General features: G+C 40.8%; 1 protein-coding gene across 3 annotated transcripts in view; it reads left to right on the forward strand.

Annotated features, from left to right (window-relative positions):
* The first annotated feature begins 1,324 nt into the window (after positions 1 to 1,324).
* The window catches only part of SLK (STE20 like kinase), a 63,923-nt gene continuing 48,385 nt past the window's right edge, over positions 1,325 to 16,862 (forward strand). Inside the window, exons 1-2 of one of the 3 annotated variants that reach the window (XM_025467114.3) lie at positions 1,325 to 1,613; positions 1,860 to 2,044. In XM_025467114.3, coding sequence (XP_025322899.1) covers positions 1,895 to 2,044 — 150 coding nt within the window. In that variant the 5' untranslated portion in view covers positions 1,325 to 1,613; positions 1,860 to 1,894. The other 2 variants (XM_025467113.3, XM_025467115.3) reach the window with 2 other exon arrangements.

Below are 16,862 nucleotides of genomic sequence, written 5' to 3' on the forward strand. Positions count from 1 at the left end.
AGCTCTCTTCTGCCGGAGGAGGGGAGGGCAGGTCATCATCGGCAGATTCCAGCCAACGTCCACATGGCCGAGATGGACAGTGTTCTACTACTGGTGTCCAGGGTGGGCCAGAGCCACGTCAGGAAGTGAAGTTCTCAGTAAGTGGTTCAGGTGGAGTCACTAAGGGTGGCACCAGGGCTGTGACCCCATGAAAATGGCCAGGAGAAGGTAGATGACCCTCAAGGGAGTGTCCTGGTCATCACTTGAGAAGTAGGCTTAAGCAATTTTTATACATCTATGCCTCTCTTAACTGCACACTTGTACCAACAGCAAGAACTAAAATTGAGCGTTTAGGGGCACCTGGGTGGCTCAGTAGTTGAGTGTCTGCCTTTGGCCCAGGGCGAGATCCTGGAGTCCTGGGATCGAGTCCCTCATGGGGCTCCCCACAGGCAGCCTGCTTCTCCCTCTGCCTGTGTCTCTGCCTCTCTCTGTGTCTTTCTTTCTTTCTTTTTTTTTTTTTAAGATTTTATTTATTTATTCATGATAGAGAGAGAGAGGCAGAGACACAGGCAGAGGGAGAAGCAGACGCCATGCCAGGAGCCCGACGCAGGACTCGAGTCTAGGACCCCAGGATCGCGCCCCGGGCCAAAGGCAGGCGCTAAACCGCTGCGCCATCCAGGGATCCCCCAGTGTCTTTCATGAATAAATAAAATCTTTAAAAAAAATAAAATTAAGCCTTTGCCCGTGCAGGCAGCATGCTAAGGGCTGACCTCTATTTATTCCTCGCCACAACTCCCCCAGGCCTGCATTTCATCATGAAGAAACTGAAGCTCAGAGAGGTTACCAGCCCAAGGTCACAGAGCTGGAGAGCTCTGGCTCTAAAGTTCCAGCCATAAAGCATACTCCTTTGTCACAGGACTTCTGGGACCCCTTAGGGAGAGAAAAGGTCCCCTTTGCAGCCCCAAACGGCAGCTCAGCCTTCACTCTTTACAAATTTTCCAGATCCAGAATGGAGGCACCATTCGGGAGCACGAGCAACAGGGTCGTAGCGCCCACCCGGCAACGCGCCCGAGCGGCGGGCTGACAAGGTCTGGGGGCCTGGAGAGCAGACCCGCGGCCACCGTCCCGCAGCGAGGCACGTGGGCGCCCACCTCGCACCCCCGCGCCCCGCCGCCCAGCCTCTCCCGGCCGCCAGCACGCGGAGCTCAGCGCGCGTGCGCGGGCCAGAGGGGCCGCCCCCGCGCGGGCGCCGGAGAGGGGGCGCGCGGCCGAGGGAGCGCGGGCGCGCTGCGGCGTCGGCGTCTGCGCGCGCTCCCGGCCGAGGCTGTGTGGGCTGGGCGCGAGCGAGGCGGCGGCGGCGGCGGCGGCGGCGGCGGCGGCGGCGGCGGCGCCTCAGAGCCCGAGGGACGCGCGGGCCTCGCGCCGCGGGAGCGGACGGCTGCGGGGGCGCCCCGGGGCTCGCGGCCCGAGGTGGGAGAGCTCGGCCTGTCGCCCGCCCGCGTCCGGGGCCCTGGCCGCGTCCCTCGCGCGGGGTGGCCGCCGCCCCAGGAGACTCGCCGTGACACGGGCCTAAGCGGCGGCGGCGGCGGCGGAGGCGCACGTCCGGACCGCGCGGACCCGTCGGGCCGGGCCAGGTGGGGACCCGCGTCCGGGCAGGTGCCGCCTCCCGAGGGCACGCGGGGCGGGCTCGGCGGAGGGGCCGCTCGCAGCCCGCGGCCGCCGCCCCCCCTCACGTCCTCGCCCCGAGGGCCGGAGCCGGAGCGCGCCCCGCCCTCCCCGGGCACGGCCCGGCCGGAGCGGCGGGAGCCGGGAAGCCCGCGCCCGCCGGGCTCGCGCGGAGAGGAGGGAGGAGAAACTTTGCCTTTTATTGTTGCTTTTAGTCCCTCAAGTGCAAGGAACTCTGCTGGGAGGGAAAATGTCCTTCTTCAATTTCCGTAAGATCTTCAAGTTGGGCACCGAGAAGAAGAAGAAGCAATACGAACACGTGAAGAGGGATTTGAACCCCGAGGAGTTTTGGGAGATTATAGGAGAACTGGGGGACGGAGCCTTTGGGAAAGTGTACAAGGTAAGGAGGAGGAGGAAACGGGAAGTTGGTCTCTGAGATAAAACGGCCGCGGGTGCGGAGAGGCACGGGAGGGTCTCTCTAGCCTCGTCCCCTTCCTGTCGCTGGCCCCTTCTTCTGACTTGGTGAAGGTGCACCAGGGCTGTGTGTGGGCTGCCATCCAACGAGGAGCTAAGAGCGGAGAGTAGAAGGTTGAACAAAATGGGGCCTGCATGTGGCTTCGGCTGATTGCTAAAGGGAGGCAGGGTTAGAGAGCCTATAGACTCTGTCAAACTTTAAAGGAAACGAGGGTGTTCTCGAAAGGAGGGGGTCTGGTTTTTGAAATCAGAAACTCAGTATGCTTTTCGGTGGATTTAGTGTGTGTCTCCTAGCTGTCTGTGTTCATTTATGTGTGCTTGTACTGGAACAGTTCCCTTTTTAGGGCCCAGGGCATGTATTGGGTTTTATCTGTAGCTAATGCCATAACCAGTCTTCTGGGATGAGAGCAAAGTGATTGCTACTTGCAGGCTATTTATTATTCTTCAGGTTGGTTCCTGGACAACATACTATAAAACGGAGTGGAATTTCTGATAGAAATTTTCCAGAAGAAAACCTGCATCTGGTACTAGTTTCTAAATATAATTACAGCAAGCCATTGACCATAAGTCAGTACTAATGCTTGAGAAATTTAAAAATAATCTATAAAGACATATATCTATAGTATAGACATAGATATCTATATGTATTTTTTTTTCAGTAGAGACAGTTTTGACGTTTCAACGTGAAGGATTAATGTTAACTGTTTATTATTTCATAAGCAGTAGATGAATGATGTCATCGGAATATTTTCATCCTGAAGGGTGAGGTTTTTATGAGACACGGTTCAGAGGGAAGGACCCACAGGGTTGCCTAGAAGTGAAAACAAATAGCTTATGTTTAAACAGGACTTTGCAGCTCCTAAGGCACTTTCACGTAATTTGGCCCCTCCACCAAAGGCCTGGAGGTACGCTGGTCAGTAGTATCTGCTTTTCACAGATAAAGACACTGAGACTCAGAAATTTGTCAAAGTCACGTGAGTCGCAGTCTAGATTTGAACTCGAGTCTTCTGACCCTGTATTTACTATTGTTTTCCACTGTCATGTCCATTGGTAGAAATGATAGCGTTTTTCTCCTAAGTACCATCACACTTCTCTGCCTTTGCCCTTCCTCAAAAGCATCTCATAGCTTCCAGTCCTCATTTTTTCACTCAGACTGGAATAGCCACTCTTCTCTGTGTGCTTTTAAAACACATTGTCACATGGCTACTATAGCTACATTGTTACATATTGTAGTTAATGATAAAACCAGGGCCCAGAATTGTTTTTATCTATTATCTATTGCCTGAGCACATAGTGCGTCTCTCTCTGTATCTGTGTGTGTTACCTGTGTGTGAATGCTATGGAAGCAATCCTGTGCTGTCAAAGTTGGCAAAATGAAGTTCAGTGTTTGTGTGGAAGGTAGAGTATGGGTTGCATCAAGAGCTTACAGTACCGAGTAAGGTATCCTAAGATCACTCTTAGGAGTCAAGAATTGTCTTTAGTGCTGGCCGTCACAAGCCAGCATTGTGGTGATGGACAGAACACTTCACTTCTTTGGATCTTCGTTTTCTTAGCTGGAAAATCCTGCATTTCCCTAAACATTTGTTTCACTCCACACTGTGAGTATGCAGTTCTCTAAGAAAAGCAGAAATAAATACTTAGGGCATCTGGAATCCAGTAGTTAGTAGGTGGTTAGGGCAGGTAGGTGATTATGGGCAGTTTTCATGGTATAAATGTTTTATCAGATAGAAACAGTATAGTATTAAGACATTGGCTCTGGAGTTGGACTATATCTGCGCTCTCTCAATATTAGCCTGTGACCTTGGACAAGTTAACCGTTCCACGTCTCACTTTTCTCAGTAAGATTGGTGCTTCAGTGTGTGAGAATTAAAGGCATGTGGAAAGGGCTCAGTGAGTGGTAGGAATTATTGTTAACTACATTTAGAGCTCAGAAGCGAAATACGGGATGGGACAGGAAAAGGGGCCTACGAAGATAGTAAACCATTTTCTTGTTTTCCCAGGGCACAGGCAGATTGCAGGGACATACTAATAATGCTCTATGATTTCATTCTTTAATGACTCTTTCTGTAAAATGTAACAGATCTTCCTAAAGTGAAACATCAACTGAAAATTTTCTGAAAAGAGACTTACTCCGTGTAGTTGAACACTATAATTATAAACTGTGTCAAAGATAATATTTGTGAGCTTGATGACTGTTTTAGGGTGATGGTTGAAGAGTATGAGTTCTTTGCATTTTACTTTTATCATTTCACTATTCTGTGCTTCCAAGGAATGGGCTCTGAGATTTTTTTTTTTTTTTTAAAGAAAATTTAAAATTTAAACTTACCTGGCCTGTTTTGCTTTGTGAATTATAGTTCCTAAAGGTTTTTTTGCTTTCCAAGATCTCTGGAAATTTTAACTATATCAGTTTCCTCTTTGTGGAGCAAAAAGCTATCAAACCTTAATATTGTATGTAGTAGTATGCAGTGGAAAACTTTCTAAAATTGATTCTGTCATTTGCTTGTAAAAGTTAGTAATTGTTTCAAAGATTAAGTGGTATATAGGCAGTCATCTCCTGTACATATTTAGTTTATTTGAAACATTTTTCTTTGATATAGTTGTATTCCTTCCACTCATTTCAGCACTGTACAACTGTGTAACAGTAACTTTCTTGCCTTAAAAATCTTCACTATTTTAATTTTATTTTCTTTTTTAATGTAGTATTATTTGACATATGAATGAAGATATGTAATATCTCTCACAGTTTTTTGTGTTTGGATTTTTGTTGCTTTTAATAAAGAAAGGATGGGGATCCCTGGGTGGCGCAGTGGTTTAGCGCCTGCCTTTGGCCCAGGGCGCGATCCTGGAGACCCGGGATCGAATCCCACGTCGGGCTCCCGGTGCATGGAGCCCGCTTCTCCCCCTGCCTGTGTCTCTGCCTCTCTCTCTCTCTCTCTCTCTGTGTGTGTAACTATCATAAATAAATTTAAAAAATTAAAAAAAAAAGAAAGGATGACATGAAATCATGTATTGAATAGAAACTGAATTTCTGACTGTGTGCTGGATGAAAGTGATTCTTTTTATGGCCCTGATGAGCATGTGCCTTTTTTTAAAAAATTGTGAAATATGTATGTGAAGTTCATGTTTATCACCTAGAGCTGTAATTTATTTCCATTGTGTCATGGAATTCCATTTTATGATTATATCACCCATTATTTACCTTTGTACTGTTAATGGGTATATCATTCATTTCCAGTTTTAGGCTCTTATATACAATTCTGGTGTGTATATGCTTAAATTTTGCTAAGACTTGAGTAGAATTGCTGGGTTATAGACTAGTATAACTTTAGTTACTTCACTAGAGATACCAAACTATTATCAGTTTATGTTCCCACCAGGAGTGTATGGGATTTTCCTTGCTCTGAGCATCTCTTTGCAACATTTGATACTGTCAGAATTTTTAATTTTTGGACAATCTGATATTGTTATGTTTTTCATTATGGTTTAATTCATCTTTCCCTGACTACTATGTAATCTTTTGGGGTAAGTTTATTGGTAATTTGGATTTCTTCTTTTGTGTTCGTTTTTTATTCATGTTCTTATTGGATGTCCTTTTCTTGTTTATTTGTAGTGTATTCTGGATTTTAACCATTTAGAATTATGGTTATTGTAAATATATATCCTCATTCTCTGGCTTGTCTTTTCATTTTCTTTATGGTGTCTTTTTGTGAACAGGAAATTCTTGATTTTAATATAGTGCAATTTGTCAGTTTCTTCCTTTCAGTTAATACTTTTTGTATTGTATGTAAGAAATTCTTTTCCTAACGTGGGATCATGAAGATAACCCCCTGTATTATCTTCTAAAACTTTATGATTTTGCCTTTAATGGTTAAATATACAGTCCACGTAGAATAGGTTTTTGTAAATGGTTTGAGGTGGGGTCTAATTTCAGTTTTTTCTTCAGCTGAGTACTCAGTTATCCCAGAACCCATTATTGGGAGTAAACTTTTTTCTCATTGCTTTACAGGGTCCTGTGTATTATATAATGTATCTCTTTTTGTGATCTTGATTCTCTTCCATTGATCTGTTTCTGTACCATTTTCTCACTGTGTTAATTAGGAAAGCATTAAAATACATCTCTGCCCCAGTGGCCCAGCGGTTGGGTGCCGCCTTTGGCCCGGGGCGTGATCCTGGAGACCCGGATCGAGTCCCAGGTGGAGCCTGCTTCTCCCTCTGTCCCCCGCCCCCCAATCCCCACCGGTCATTAAAAATCAATAAGTAAATAAATAAAATAAAATACATCTCTGCTAGAGTACAGCTTTCCCATACTCTTCATCAACAGTAACTTGTATATCCTTGGCTCTTAGTGCTTGCATGTACTTTGTAGAATTAGCTTACGTTCCACAAAATCCTACTGTGCTTTTAAAAGAGATTTTATGGAATTTATAAATCAGTTTTGAAAAAATTAACATTGCTGTGATATTGAGTCTTCCTATTTATGCATATGTTTTACCTCTAGTTCTTTTTTAGTATTTCTCAATAATGGATTATAATTTTTCTCTGTAGAAGTCTTGGGAGCTCAGACTGCTTCAAAAGTGTTTTTCCTTTTTAATTTTTTTAAAGATTTATTTATTTGAGAGTGAGAGACAGCATGGGTGAGAGGAGGGGCAGAGGGAGAGGAAGAGAATCTAAAGTGGACTCCTCATTGAACACAGAGCCTTTCATGGGGTTTGATCTCACAAAACTGAGATCATGACCTGAGCTGAAATCAAGAGTTGGATACTTAACTGACTGAGTGACCCAGGCACCCCTGCTTCAAGAGTGTCTTTTTTTTTTTTTTTAACGACTATTTATTTATTTGAGAGAGAGCAAGTGTGCAAGTGCAGGGAGAAGGGGCAAAGGGAGAAGACTCCAGCTGAGCAGGGAGCTGGATGTGAGGCTTGATCCTAAGACCCTGGGATCATGACCTGACGCTTAACCCATGGAGCCACCCAAGCACCCCTTAAGAGTGTCTTAAATGCTTTGTTTTTCCTGTTTGAGTTTCTTCCTTGTTTTCGTTGTGTATAGTCTTCAGTAAGTTCTCTGAGAAAGGATCCATGGAAGGTACATTTTTTATTTATTTTTATTTTTATTTTTAAATTATTTTTATTTTTTTTAATATTTATTTATTTATTTGAGAGAAATAGCATGAGTGGGGAGGTGAAGGAGGAGGGGAGGGGGGATCAGACTCCCCATTGAGCAGGGAGCCTGAAGTGGGGCTCGATCCCAGGACCCTGAGATCAGGACCCAAGTGGAAGGCAGCTGTTCAACCGACTGAGCCACCCAGGTGCCCTGGAAGGTACATTTTTTTTAAAACCTTGCCTGTCTGAATACATCTTTGTTATAATGTCATACTTGATAGTTTGGTTATAGAATTATAGTTCAAAAATAACTTTTTCTTAGAATTTTAAAGACTTTTTCCATTCATTATCTTTTATCTTTAAGTGTTGCTATTAAGGGTCCCATGCCACTTTGTTTTGTGTTTCTTTGTGATCTTTTTCTTTTCATAGCTTTTAAGATTTTCTTTTTATCCTGGTTCATGGTGATGTACTTTGATACAGGCTTTTTCCCTGCTTTCATCTTGCCTCTTGATTAGTTCTTTCAATCCAAAACCCCATATCCAAAAAACCCAAAAAACCAAAAAACAAAAAACCCACCCCATAACCTTTGGTTCTGTGACATTTTTGTATATTATTTATTTGGACCAACCCTCTAGGTAATGGTTCTTGGTATGGTTTCAGGATTTCCCATGTTTCTATCAGTGGATATTTATACCATATTTGTATTCTCAGGAGCATTTGAGACATTCAACCAATCCTTTTCTTTAAAAAGCTCGTCTTAGGGATCCCTGGGTGGCGCAGCGGTTTAGCGCCTGCCTTTGGCCTAGGGCGTGATCCTGGAGACCCAGGATCGAATCCCACGTCGGGCTCCCGGTACATGGAGCCTGCTTCTCCCTCTGCCTATGTCTCTGCCTCTCTCTCTCTCTCTGTGTGACTATCATAAATAAATAAAAATTAAAAAAATAAAAATAAAAAAAATAAAAAGCTCGTCTTAAAAATAAAATAAAATAAAAAGCTCATCTTTTGGTTTTTAGGTTACCACAGTCTTGATATTTTTCTCATTTCTGTGTCCACTCCTCAGACTATTGCTGGCTCTTTTTCCTTTTTCTGACTTCTAAGTGTTGGGATTCCACAGGACTTGGGTGTAGGCCCTGTTTTCTTTTACTTTTCCTATGAGAGTCCATCTTCTCCTGCGGTTTCTATTACCATCTAAATGCAACTTATGTCTCTACCCCAAGACTTCTCTTTTCAACTCCAGACCCATGCATCCAAGTATCTATTAGAGATTTCCACCTAGATATCTCACAGTTTGCTTAAACAAGTCAGAATATGAACTAATTAAACTCTTGATGTCAGCTTCATATTTGCTTCTCTTGTGTTCTCTGTTCAGGAATTGACATTTCTGTCTACAAAGGCCAGAGACCTGGAGGTCATTCTTAACACCTTCAGCTTCCTTATCCGCCAAACCCAATGGAATCACCAAGGCCTGTTAATTCTACTATTAAATATTTCTTGAATCTGACTTCTTCCTTCACTGTCACAATATTAGTCGAAACTGCCATTATCTCTTACCTAGACCACTGCAAGTTATTGGTGTGTCTTGAGCTTCGTATACATGTGTTCTGTTGTGTCTGGCTTCTTTTGCTCAATGGTTTCATTTCTTTTGTATAGATACCCAGTTGTCCCAGCACCATTTACTGAAAAGAGCATCCTTTCCTTATTGCTTTATAGTGCCGCCATCATATATCAAATGTCCATATTACATGGTTTATATTTCTATGACATTTATTATTTCTTTAGGACAAATTCCTAGAAATGGAATCGTTAAGGCAAAATAAATGATCATTTTTTTTAAATGATCATTTATTAATGCTTACTGTGAAATTGCCCTAGAGAGGTTGTGCCAATTTATTTTTCAATTATTTTAATTATAGAAATAATTAAAGAATGTCTATTTGTTGTAAAAATTAACTTATTAGAAATAAAGTTAGTCTTCTTTGACTATTGCTTGAATTACTGTTCCTTTTTTATCTCCATAGTTGTACCTATCCTCAGTTTCATGTATATGTTTCCAGATTATTTTTGTATGTATTTTTATATACGTACATGAGTTTTGCCTATTTAGACATTCTAGCAGTGATTATTTCTGTGCCTTTGTTCCTTAACCTGAATTCAGTTTTAGTTCTTATACTTTAAAAAAAGTATTTGCTTTTTCAATGGGCAAAAGTTTATTTCACGTTACATTTCTTTGATTTCTAGAGAGATTACACATCTTAAAAAATAATTTATTCATATTCCGATAGCGTGTTTTCTTGTTGATTTGAAAGTACTTTTTATTATTATTTTTAATGATTTCACTTATTTTTTTGAGAGAGAAGAGGAGAGTGAGCAAGAAAGAGAGAGTAAACATTGGTGGGGGTGGCAGGGTGGTGGTGGGGGGAGGGAAGTTATAAGCAGACCCCTCACTGAGCAGGGAGCCAGATACCAGTCTCAATCCCAGGACCTTGGAATCATGACCTGAGCTGAAGGTAGACTCTTATCCACTGAGCTACCCAGGCACCCCTGAAAGTACTTTTTATATACTATGGAAATGAACACTTTATCCCAGATGCTGCAGTTAGTTTGTAGTTACCTTAGTTTATGCCGCTTTTTTGGTACAAAGACATATAATAGTCTTTTTTTTTTTTTAAGATTTTATTTATTTATTCATGAGAGACACAGAGAGAGGCAGAAACACAGGCAGAGGGAGAAGCAGGCTCCCCTGAGGGAGCCCGATGTAGGACTCGATCCCAGGACCCCAGAATCATGCCCCAAGCCAAAGGCAGACACTCAACTGCTGAGCCACCCAGGTATCCTGTATAATATTTATTCTACAAAATCTGTCAATGTGTTACTTCGTTGGGTTTTTTTCTTTGCTTTCATGCTTAGAGAAACTTTCCCTACCCAGAAATTAAGTAAATATACATTCTTCTAGACTTTTTAAATTTTATTTTATTTTTTAATTTTTTTAAAGTTTTTATTTATTTATTCATGAGACAGAGAGAGAGGCAGAGACACAGGCAGAGGGAGAAGCAGGCTTCATGCACGAAGCCTGACATAGGACTCAATCCCGGGTCTCCAGGATCAGGCCCTGGGCTGAAGGCGGCGCTAAACCGCTGAGCCACCTGGGCTGCCCTAGACTTTTTAATAGTTCAGTTATAAAGAATTTTAGTTTTAATTCATCTGGAATTTAATTTTCTCTGTGGATTGATATGAGGCTCTCTTTCTACCCCAAAACCAAAAATGTATACTTTATCATTTCCAGAAATTTAAATGCTATTGTTTTGAAAATATAGCAAAGTATAAAGAATATATAAAAATAATTTTACCATCCAGATAACTTTTGTTAACAGTTTTTTAAAAACTCAAGAGGATATTAATATGGTTAGATTTTTGAGCAGTACAAAAGTGATAAAATTGGAAAATGAAAGCCTTCCTTACCAGTTCTTTTTCCCAAATGGAAAGAATTCTTGTTAAATAGGTTTGCTACTAGTAACTACTAGTAGTTATATTAACATAATTCTGAAACTACCTTTGTATATATTATAGGTTAGAGAAGATGAGTTGATATATTGATGTTTTAGAAACTAAGTTTGAAATTCTGGAAGAAAGGAGTTAGAAACTTGGAATAGGGAAAAGATGAGTATGAACCCTGTGATGCTGATTTTTGAATTAGCAGTTTCAGTTTGAACCTGTGATAGTAAACACAGACACACACACACACACACACACACACACACACACCTATTTTCCCTGAAATGGCCTACAAATAATTACACTATGTATTAGTATTCTGAGCTCTTGGCTTCTGAATACCATTCAGAGCTCATTGAAATGGTTCGTCCAAGTCTACAGTAAGAAAGTACAGAAATGATAAAATTGAAGAGTGAAAGCTTTCCCACTAGTCCTTTTTTTTTCCCCCCCAAAGGAAAATATGCCACAAAGTAAGGATATGCCTAAAAACTAATGGGGACAGGCCAAAGATTCAGGATAGTTTGAACAAAAATATCAATGACAAAATAGTTAATAGAAGAATGGTAGTTGGTATATAATGATTGATAAAATTAGAAAAACCACTATTTTGCAACCACACTATAATAATTTAGGCAAAGATTATTGATGGATGCTAAGCTAAAATCATTGTGTGAAAAGTTTTGGAGGAACAGGATTTATTTACACAGCTCTAAAGTATCTCCCTATAAGGGTGCTTGTTACAGTAGAAAGATCTGGCAAATAGGTCTTTTTTTTTTTTTTTTTAAAGATTTTATTTATTTATTCATGAGAGACGCAGCGCGAGAGAGGCAGAGACACAGAGTGCGAGAGGCAGAGACACAAGCAGAAGGAGAAGCAGGCTCCATGCAGGGAGCCCAATGTGGGACTCGATCCTGGTACTCCAGGATCATGCCCTGGGCCAAAGGCAGGCACTCAACCACTGAGCCACCCAGGCTTCCCTGGCAGATATGTCTTAAGTGATTAAATCTAAGGTTGATCACCAGTAATAGGACAAACTGTCATTATGTATTTTCTGATGTAATTCGATGGGAAATACATAATACCTAAGGTGGTATTCTTGTCAAAAATAGTTAACTTGAATCTAATATGAAGAACAATTAGACAAATCCAGATAATGGGATGTTCTACAAATAAATAGTTTGGGCTTTTAAAGATATAAGTAATGGGGGACGCCTGGGTGGCTCAGGTGGTTGAGCGCGCCTGCCTTTGGCTCACGTCATGATTCCAGGGTTCTGGGATTGAGCCCTACTTTGGGCTCCCTGCTCAGCAGGGGAGTCTTCTTCTCTCCTCCTGCTCATGCAATCTCCCTTGTCATTCTGTTTTTCAAATAAATAAATAACGTCTTTAAGACAAATGTAAGCAATAAGGGATTTTTAAAAGACATTTGAGGACGGACACCTGGGTAGCTTAGTCAGGTGAGGTCTGACTCTTGGTTTCTGCTCAGGTTATGATCTCATGGGTCATAGGGGCAAGCCCAGTGTCTTTGGGCTCCCTACTTAGCAGAGAGTCTGCTTGAAAGATTCTCTTTGCCCCAGCCCTCATGTGTGTTCTCTCTCTCTCTCTCTCTCTCTCAAATAAATAAATTGATTAATCTTTAAAAAACTAAGGGCATTTGAGGAAATTTGAATATGGAATACATATTAGATATTATATCAATGTTAAATTCTTTGGGCATGATAATTGTGGTTATGTTGGAGAATGTCTTTGTTCTTGATGGACACATACTGAAGTTTTGGAAAGTGAAGTACAACTTACTTCCAGATGGTATAGTAAAAAAAAAAATGCCCATATGTGTGTGTTTGTGTATACATGTCTATATGTAAAATATATATGTATGTATACTTGTGTGTGTGTGTGAGAGCAAGAGTACCAAATGTGACAACATATTCATAATTGATGATTCTTGGTGAGGGGTATAAGCATATGAGCATTCACTGTTCAGTTCATTCACTTTCTCTGTAGGTTTGAATTTTTCAAAATAAAGTAAGAGGTCCTACTTTTAATTATTATTTAAAAATTATAAATTGAAGTATAATTGATGTATAAGATTATATTAGTTTCAGGTTATGATGCAGTTATATCATATGTGTATATATTGTAAAGTGATCACAATAAGTCTAGTTGACATTTGTCACCTTACGTAGTTACAAAATTTTTTTTTTCCTTGTGATGAGAACTTTTAAGATCTAGTCTCTTGGCAACTTTTAAATATGCAGTACAGCATTCTTAATTGTAGTCACCATACAGTACCTTCTGTCCCCATAACTTACTTATTTTATAACTGGTAGTTTGGTACTTTTGACCTCCTTTACCTTTTTCTTTCACCCCTTACCCTGTGCCTCTGGCAGTCACCAGTCTGTTATCTGTATCTCTGAGCTGGTTTTCGTTTTTGTTTTTAGATTTCACATGTTAGTGAGATCATACAGTATTTATCTGTCTGACTTATTTCACTTAGCATAATGCTGTCAAGTTCCATCTGTGTTGTCACAAATAGACTCTCATATTCTGGGTCATACTTTTAAATACATCATTATTTTGTTTTACTTAACAGTTCTCCTTTTCACATTTTTTTTCTCCCTCATATGTCCATTCATTTTTTTTCTCCCTTTTTCTGTGAAAGGACAAAGACAGTTTCCTTTTGGGCAGGTAACTATTTCTATACTATACTGTTACAGTTATTTGACATTTATTAAATATTATGCTTTGAACTCAATACCACATGAAGTCCAAATTCCTAGCACATATACATTTATGTTTTAAAGAGGTAACTGAAACTTGAGACTATAAAAATAACTTTAACATCCTGGCTTTTCTTTTTTCTTTCCTTGTAAAATTCACGGTGAGTTTCTTACCTTAACAGCCATGCATTTTGGTCCTTTATAATTTCAGTGTTGAGAATATTTGCGTGGAAATGATCTTTCTTACCTTCTAAACAATTTTATTTTTCTTGAATGAGTTTTCAGAAGTAGGACGTCTTTGTCTTATTTTAAAATATTTTTTTGTAACTGTCTTTTTGTGTTCTCACTTTTCTGTCTTTTCTGCTATGGGATCTGTGCAAATTTCATCAGTTTTCTATCACACAGCTGTCAGTTATGTTTTCAGTTTATTCATGCTCCTCAGACTCAGCAAGTCCTTGAAATAAGTGGGAAGACTGTGTGACCTGAGAATTGGTAAAACATTTTGGAAAGTGCAGTTTTAGCCAATGTTAAACTTATTTTTGACATCACTTTGTTGATGGTTATCTCGACTGATCAATGACTAAGTTTTGAATAAACAGAACACTATAAATAAAATAGTGTTTTGGAGTATTAAGAGAATATAAAGTACATTCCTTTCAACTCTACAGAATTGAGAAAAACACATGAAAATTCTTTTTCAAGGAAGCATTTCTGTAATATCTTGTAGAAATTTTAGAAAGAGCGTGTATAATCAATCTTCATTATTTGCAGATCCTCTGTTTGTGAATTTGTCTGCTTGTTAAAATTTATTTGTAGCCCCAAAGTCTGTACTCAGTGCTTTCAGTCGTTTGCATATATGTGCAGAGGTGGGAAAATTGAGCCCCTAGACCTGCGCATTCCCAGCTAAGATGGAACAAAGTGACACTTGGCCATCTTGTTTCAGCCCTCACATAGACTTGACCAGGAGCTGGGAGAATGTAGAGGGCAGTGCAGTGCAGTGTAGTGTAAAAAGTCTGGCTTGGTATCATTTGGGTGAGATTTGAATCCCAACTCTGGCACTTGTTGTGGGGCAGCCTCAGGAAAGACACCTAACACTTCTGAACCTCATTTTCTCTTTTGTACAAAAATGGGGGTAGAATCTACCAGAATGAATTGTTTTTAGGATCTAAGATTATAATCTTTTTAAAAAAGATTTTATTTATTCATGAGAGAGACACAGAGAGAGACAGAGACACACAGGCAGAGGGAGAACAGGCTCCATGCAGGGAGCCCGACATAGGACTTGATCCCAGGTCTCCAGGATCACACCCTGGGCTGAAGGGGGTGCTAAACTGCTGAGCCACTCGGGCTGCCCAGATTATAATCTATATGAGATATGTTTGTGTACATATTTCTCCTAGGAGCAGTGGGTCAGTCTTTGTTAATTCAGTGTTTGCAATGAATGTATAGAACATAACCATCAGAAATAATGAAAATCAACTGAATATCTTTACTAAGTCATGTTTAATAATTTTACTCTAGTATTGATACTTGTTCTTACCAAAATGTTATCTGGACTCTGAAGAGATCACTAGAATTAGCATATAATTGGAAACAGGTTAACAATGGTATTAATAGTCTAAAGCTATATGCTTTCTTCAATGCTGTTTCCTTTCTTTTCACTTAACAGCTCTTTGGAACTCTGGATATTTTTTACCCAAATGCTTCATACTACTCTGTTCCTTCTCTCATCTATTATCCTCATCAGTTGTAGAAGGATTATGCCAACTATTAAGTTACTGTCTTTCAGCTCCAAACACACCCTCTAATGCTTTTCTGAGATTTTGCAAACCACATTTCTGCCTTGTCAGCTTTACTTCTAGGTTTCACTTGCACAGGACTCTGAAGGAAGGCTGCAGGGAGGAGGAGGAAAAAGGGACTTTTGCACACACTTTCTCTTTGTTTCCTGTGGGCTCCATGTCTCTTTGCTTTTGTGTTCGTGTGACCACTATCTTAGTGGAGTTCTTCACCCCAGCAACAGGTTTTTCTCTGTAGCAGCAGTTGAATCCAGTTTGAAGTTTCCCAGTACTCAAGAGCTGGCTTCATCAATACCTTTGGTAATACCAGCTGCACTGGAAGGCTAGCCCCTTCCTCCTTGAAGGACACCCCAATCCCTTAGGAACTCCTTTTCCAAAGTCAGAGATGTTGGCACCAGCCAAGCAACACTGTCTCCTCAGGGATCTGAGTTTCAGCTGTGTAGAACCTTTCCTGTAAACCTTTGGGTTTTAATAATTCCAGTCTTTTACCTTGACTCCTCTGGTCCTGGGGTTGGTAACTTCTCCCTGCACTTGTTCATCTTTCATGTTCTTTCTTTATCTTTTTAGTTACTTATATACTAACGTAGTTAATAATGATATTAAATTCTGTTAAAATACATTGATTTATTTATGTGGTTGGGCCTTTTCTGATACAAAGATTAAGTTAATGGAGAATGTGGAAAACAGTGTTTGGTGCAAGGTAATGCTCAATGAATAACATCTAGTAGCTTAGTGGATATTGGTATATATAGACTAGCATACTTGAAAGAACTTGAGAATTTTATAGCCTGTTTCTTTCCAAAATACTAAAATTTCTAGTCTGCATAACTCAGAAAACATAATCGTTGGATGTTACTAATATTGATATGTTCAGATATTACCTTCTCAGTGTCTAACCCAACTACCTTCTTTAATTTTTTTTTTAAAGATTTTATTTGTTCATTCATAAGAGACAGAGAGGGGCAGAGACACAGGCAGAGGGAGAAGCAGGCTCCTTGCAGGGAGCCCAGTGTGGGACTCGATCCTGGACCCTGGGATCACACCCTGAGCCAATGACAGATGCTCAACTGCTGAGCCACCCAAGCATCCTAACTACTCTCTTTAAATTTTTTTTTAATTTATTTTTTATTGGTGTTCAATTTACCAACATACAGAATAACCCCCAGTGCCCGTCACCCAATCACTCCCACCCCCCGCCCTCCTCCCCTTCTACCACCCCTAGTTTGTTTCCCAGAGTTAGCAGTCTTTACGTTCTGTCTCCCTTTCTGATATTTCCCACACATTTCTTCTCCCTTCCCTTATATTCCCTTTCACTATTATTTATATTCCCCACATGAATGAGAACATATAATGTTTGTCCTTCCCCGACTGACTTACTTCACTCAGCTCTCTTTAAATTATAACCTCTTGGGGGTCCCTGGGTGGCTCAGCGGTTGGGCACCTGCCTTCAGCCTAGGGCGTGATCCTGGAGTCCTGGGATCGGGTCCCCCATCGGGCTCCCTGCATGGAGCCTGCTTCTCTCTCTGCCTGTGTCTCTGACTCTCTCTGTGTCTCTCATGAATGAATAAATAAAATCATAAAAAAAATTATAACCTCTTTCCTGTATACCTGCTCACTTAACCATTTCTTCGTGTTACTAC

Source organism: Canis lupus, chromosome 28 (assembly GCF_003254725.2).
Source record: "Canis lupus dingo isolate Sandy chromosome 28, ASM325472v2, whole genome shotgun sequence".
NCBI lineage: Eukaryota > Metazoa > Chordata > Mammalia > Carnivora > Canidae > Canis > Canis lupus.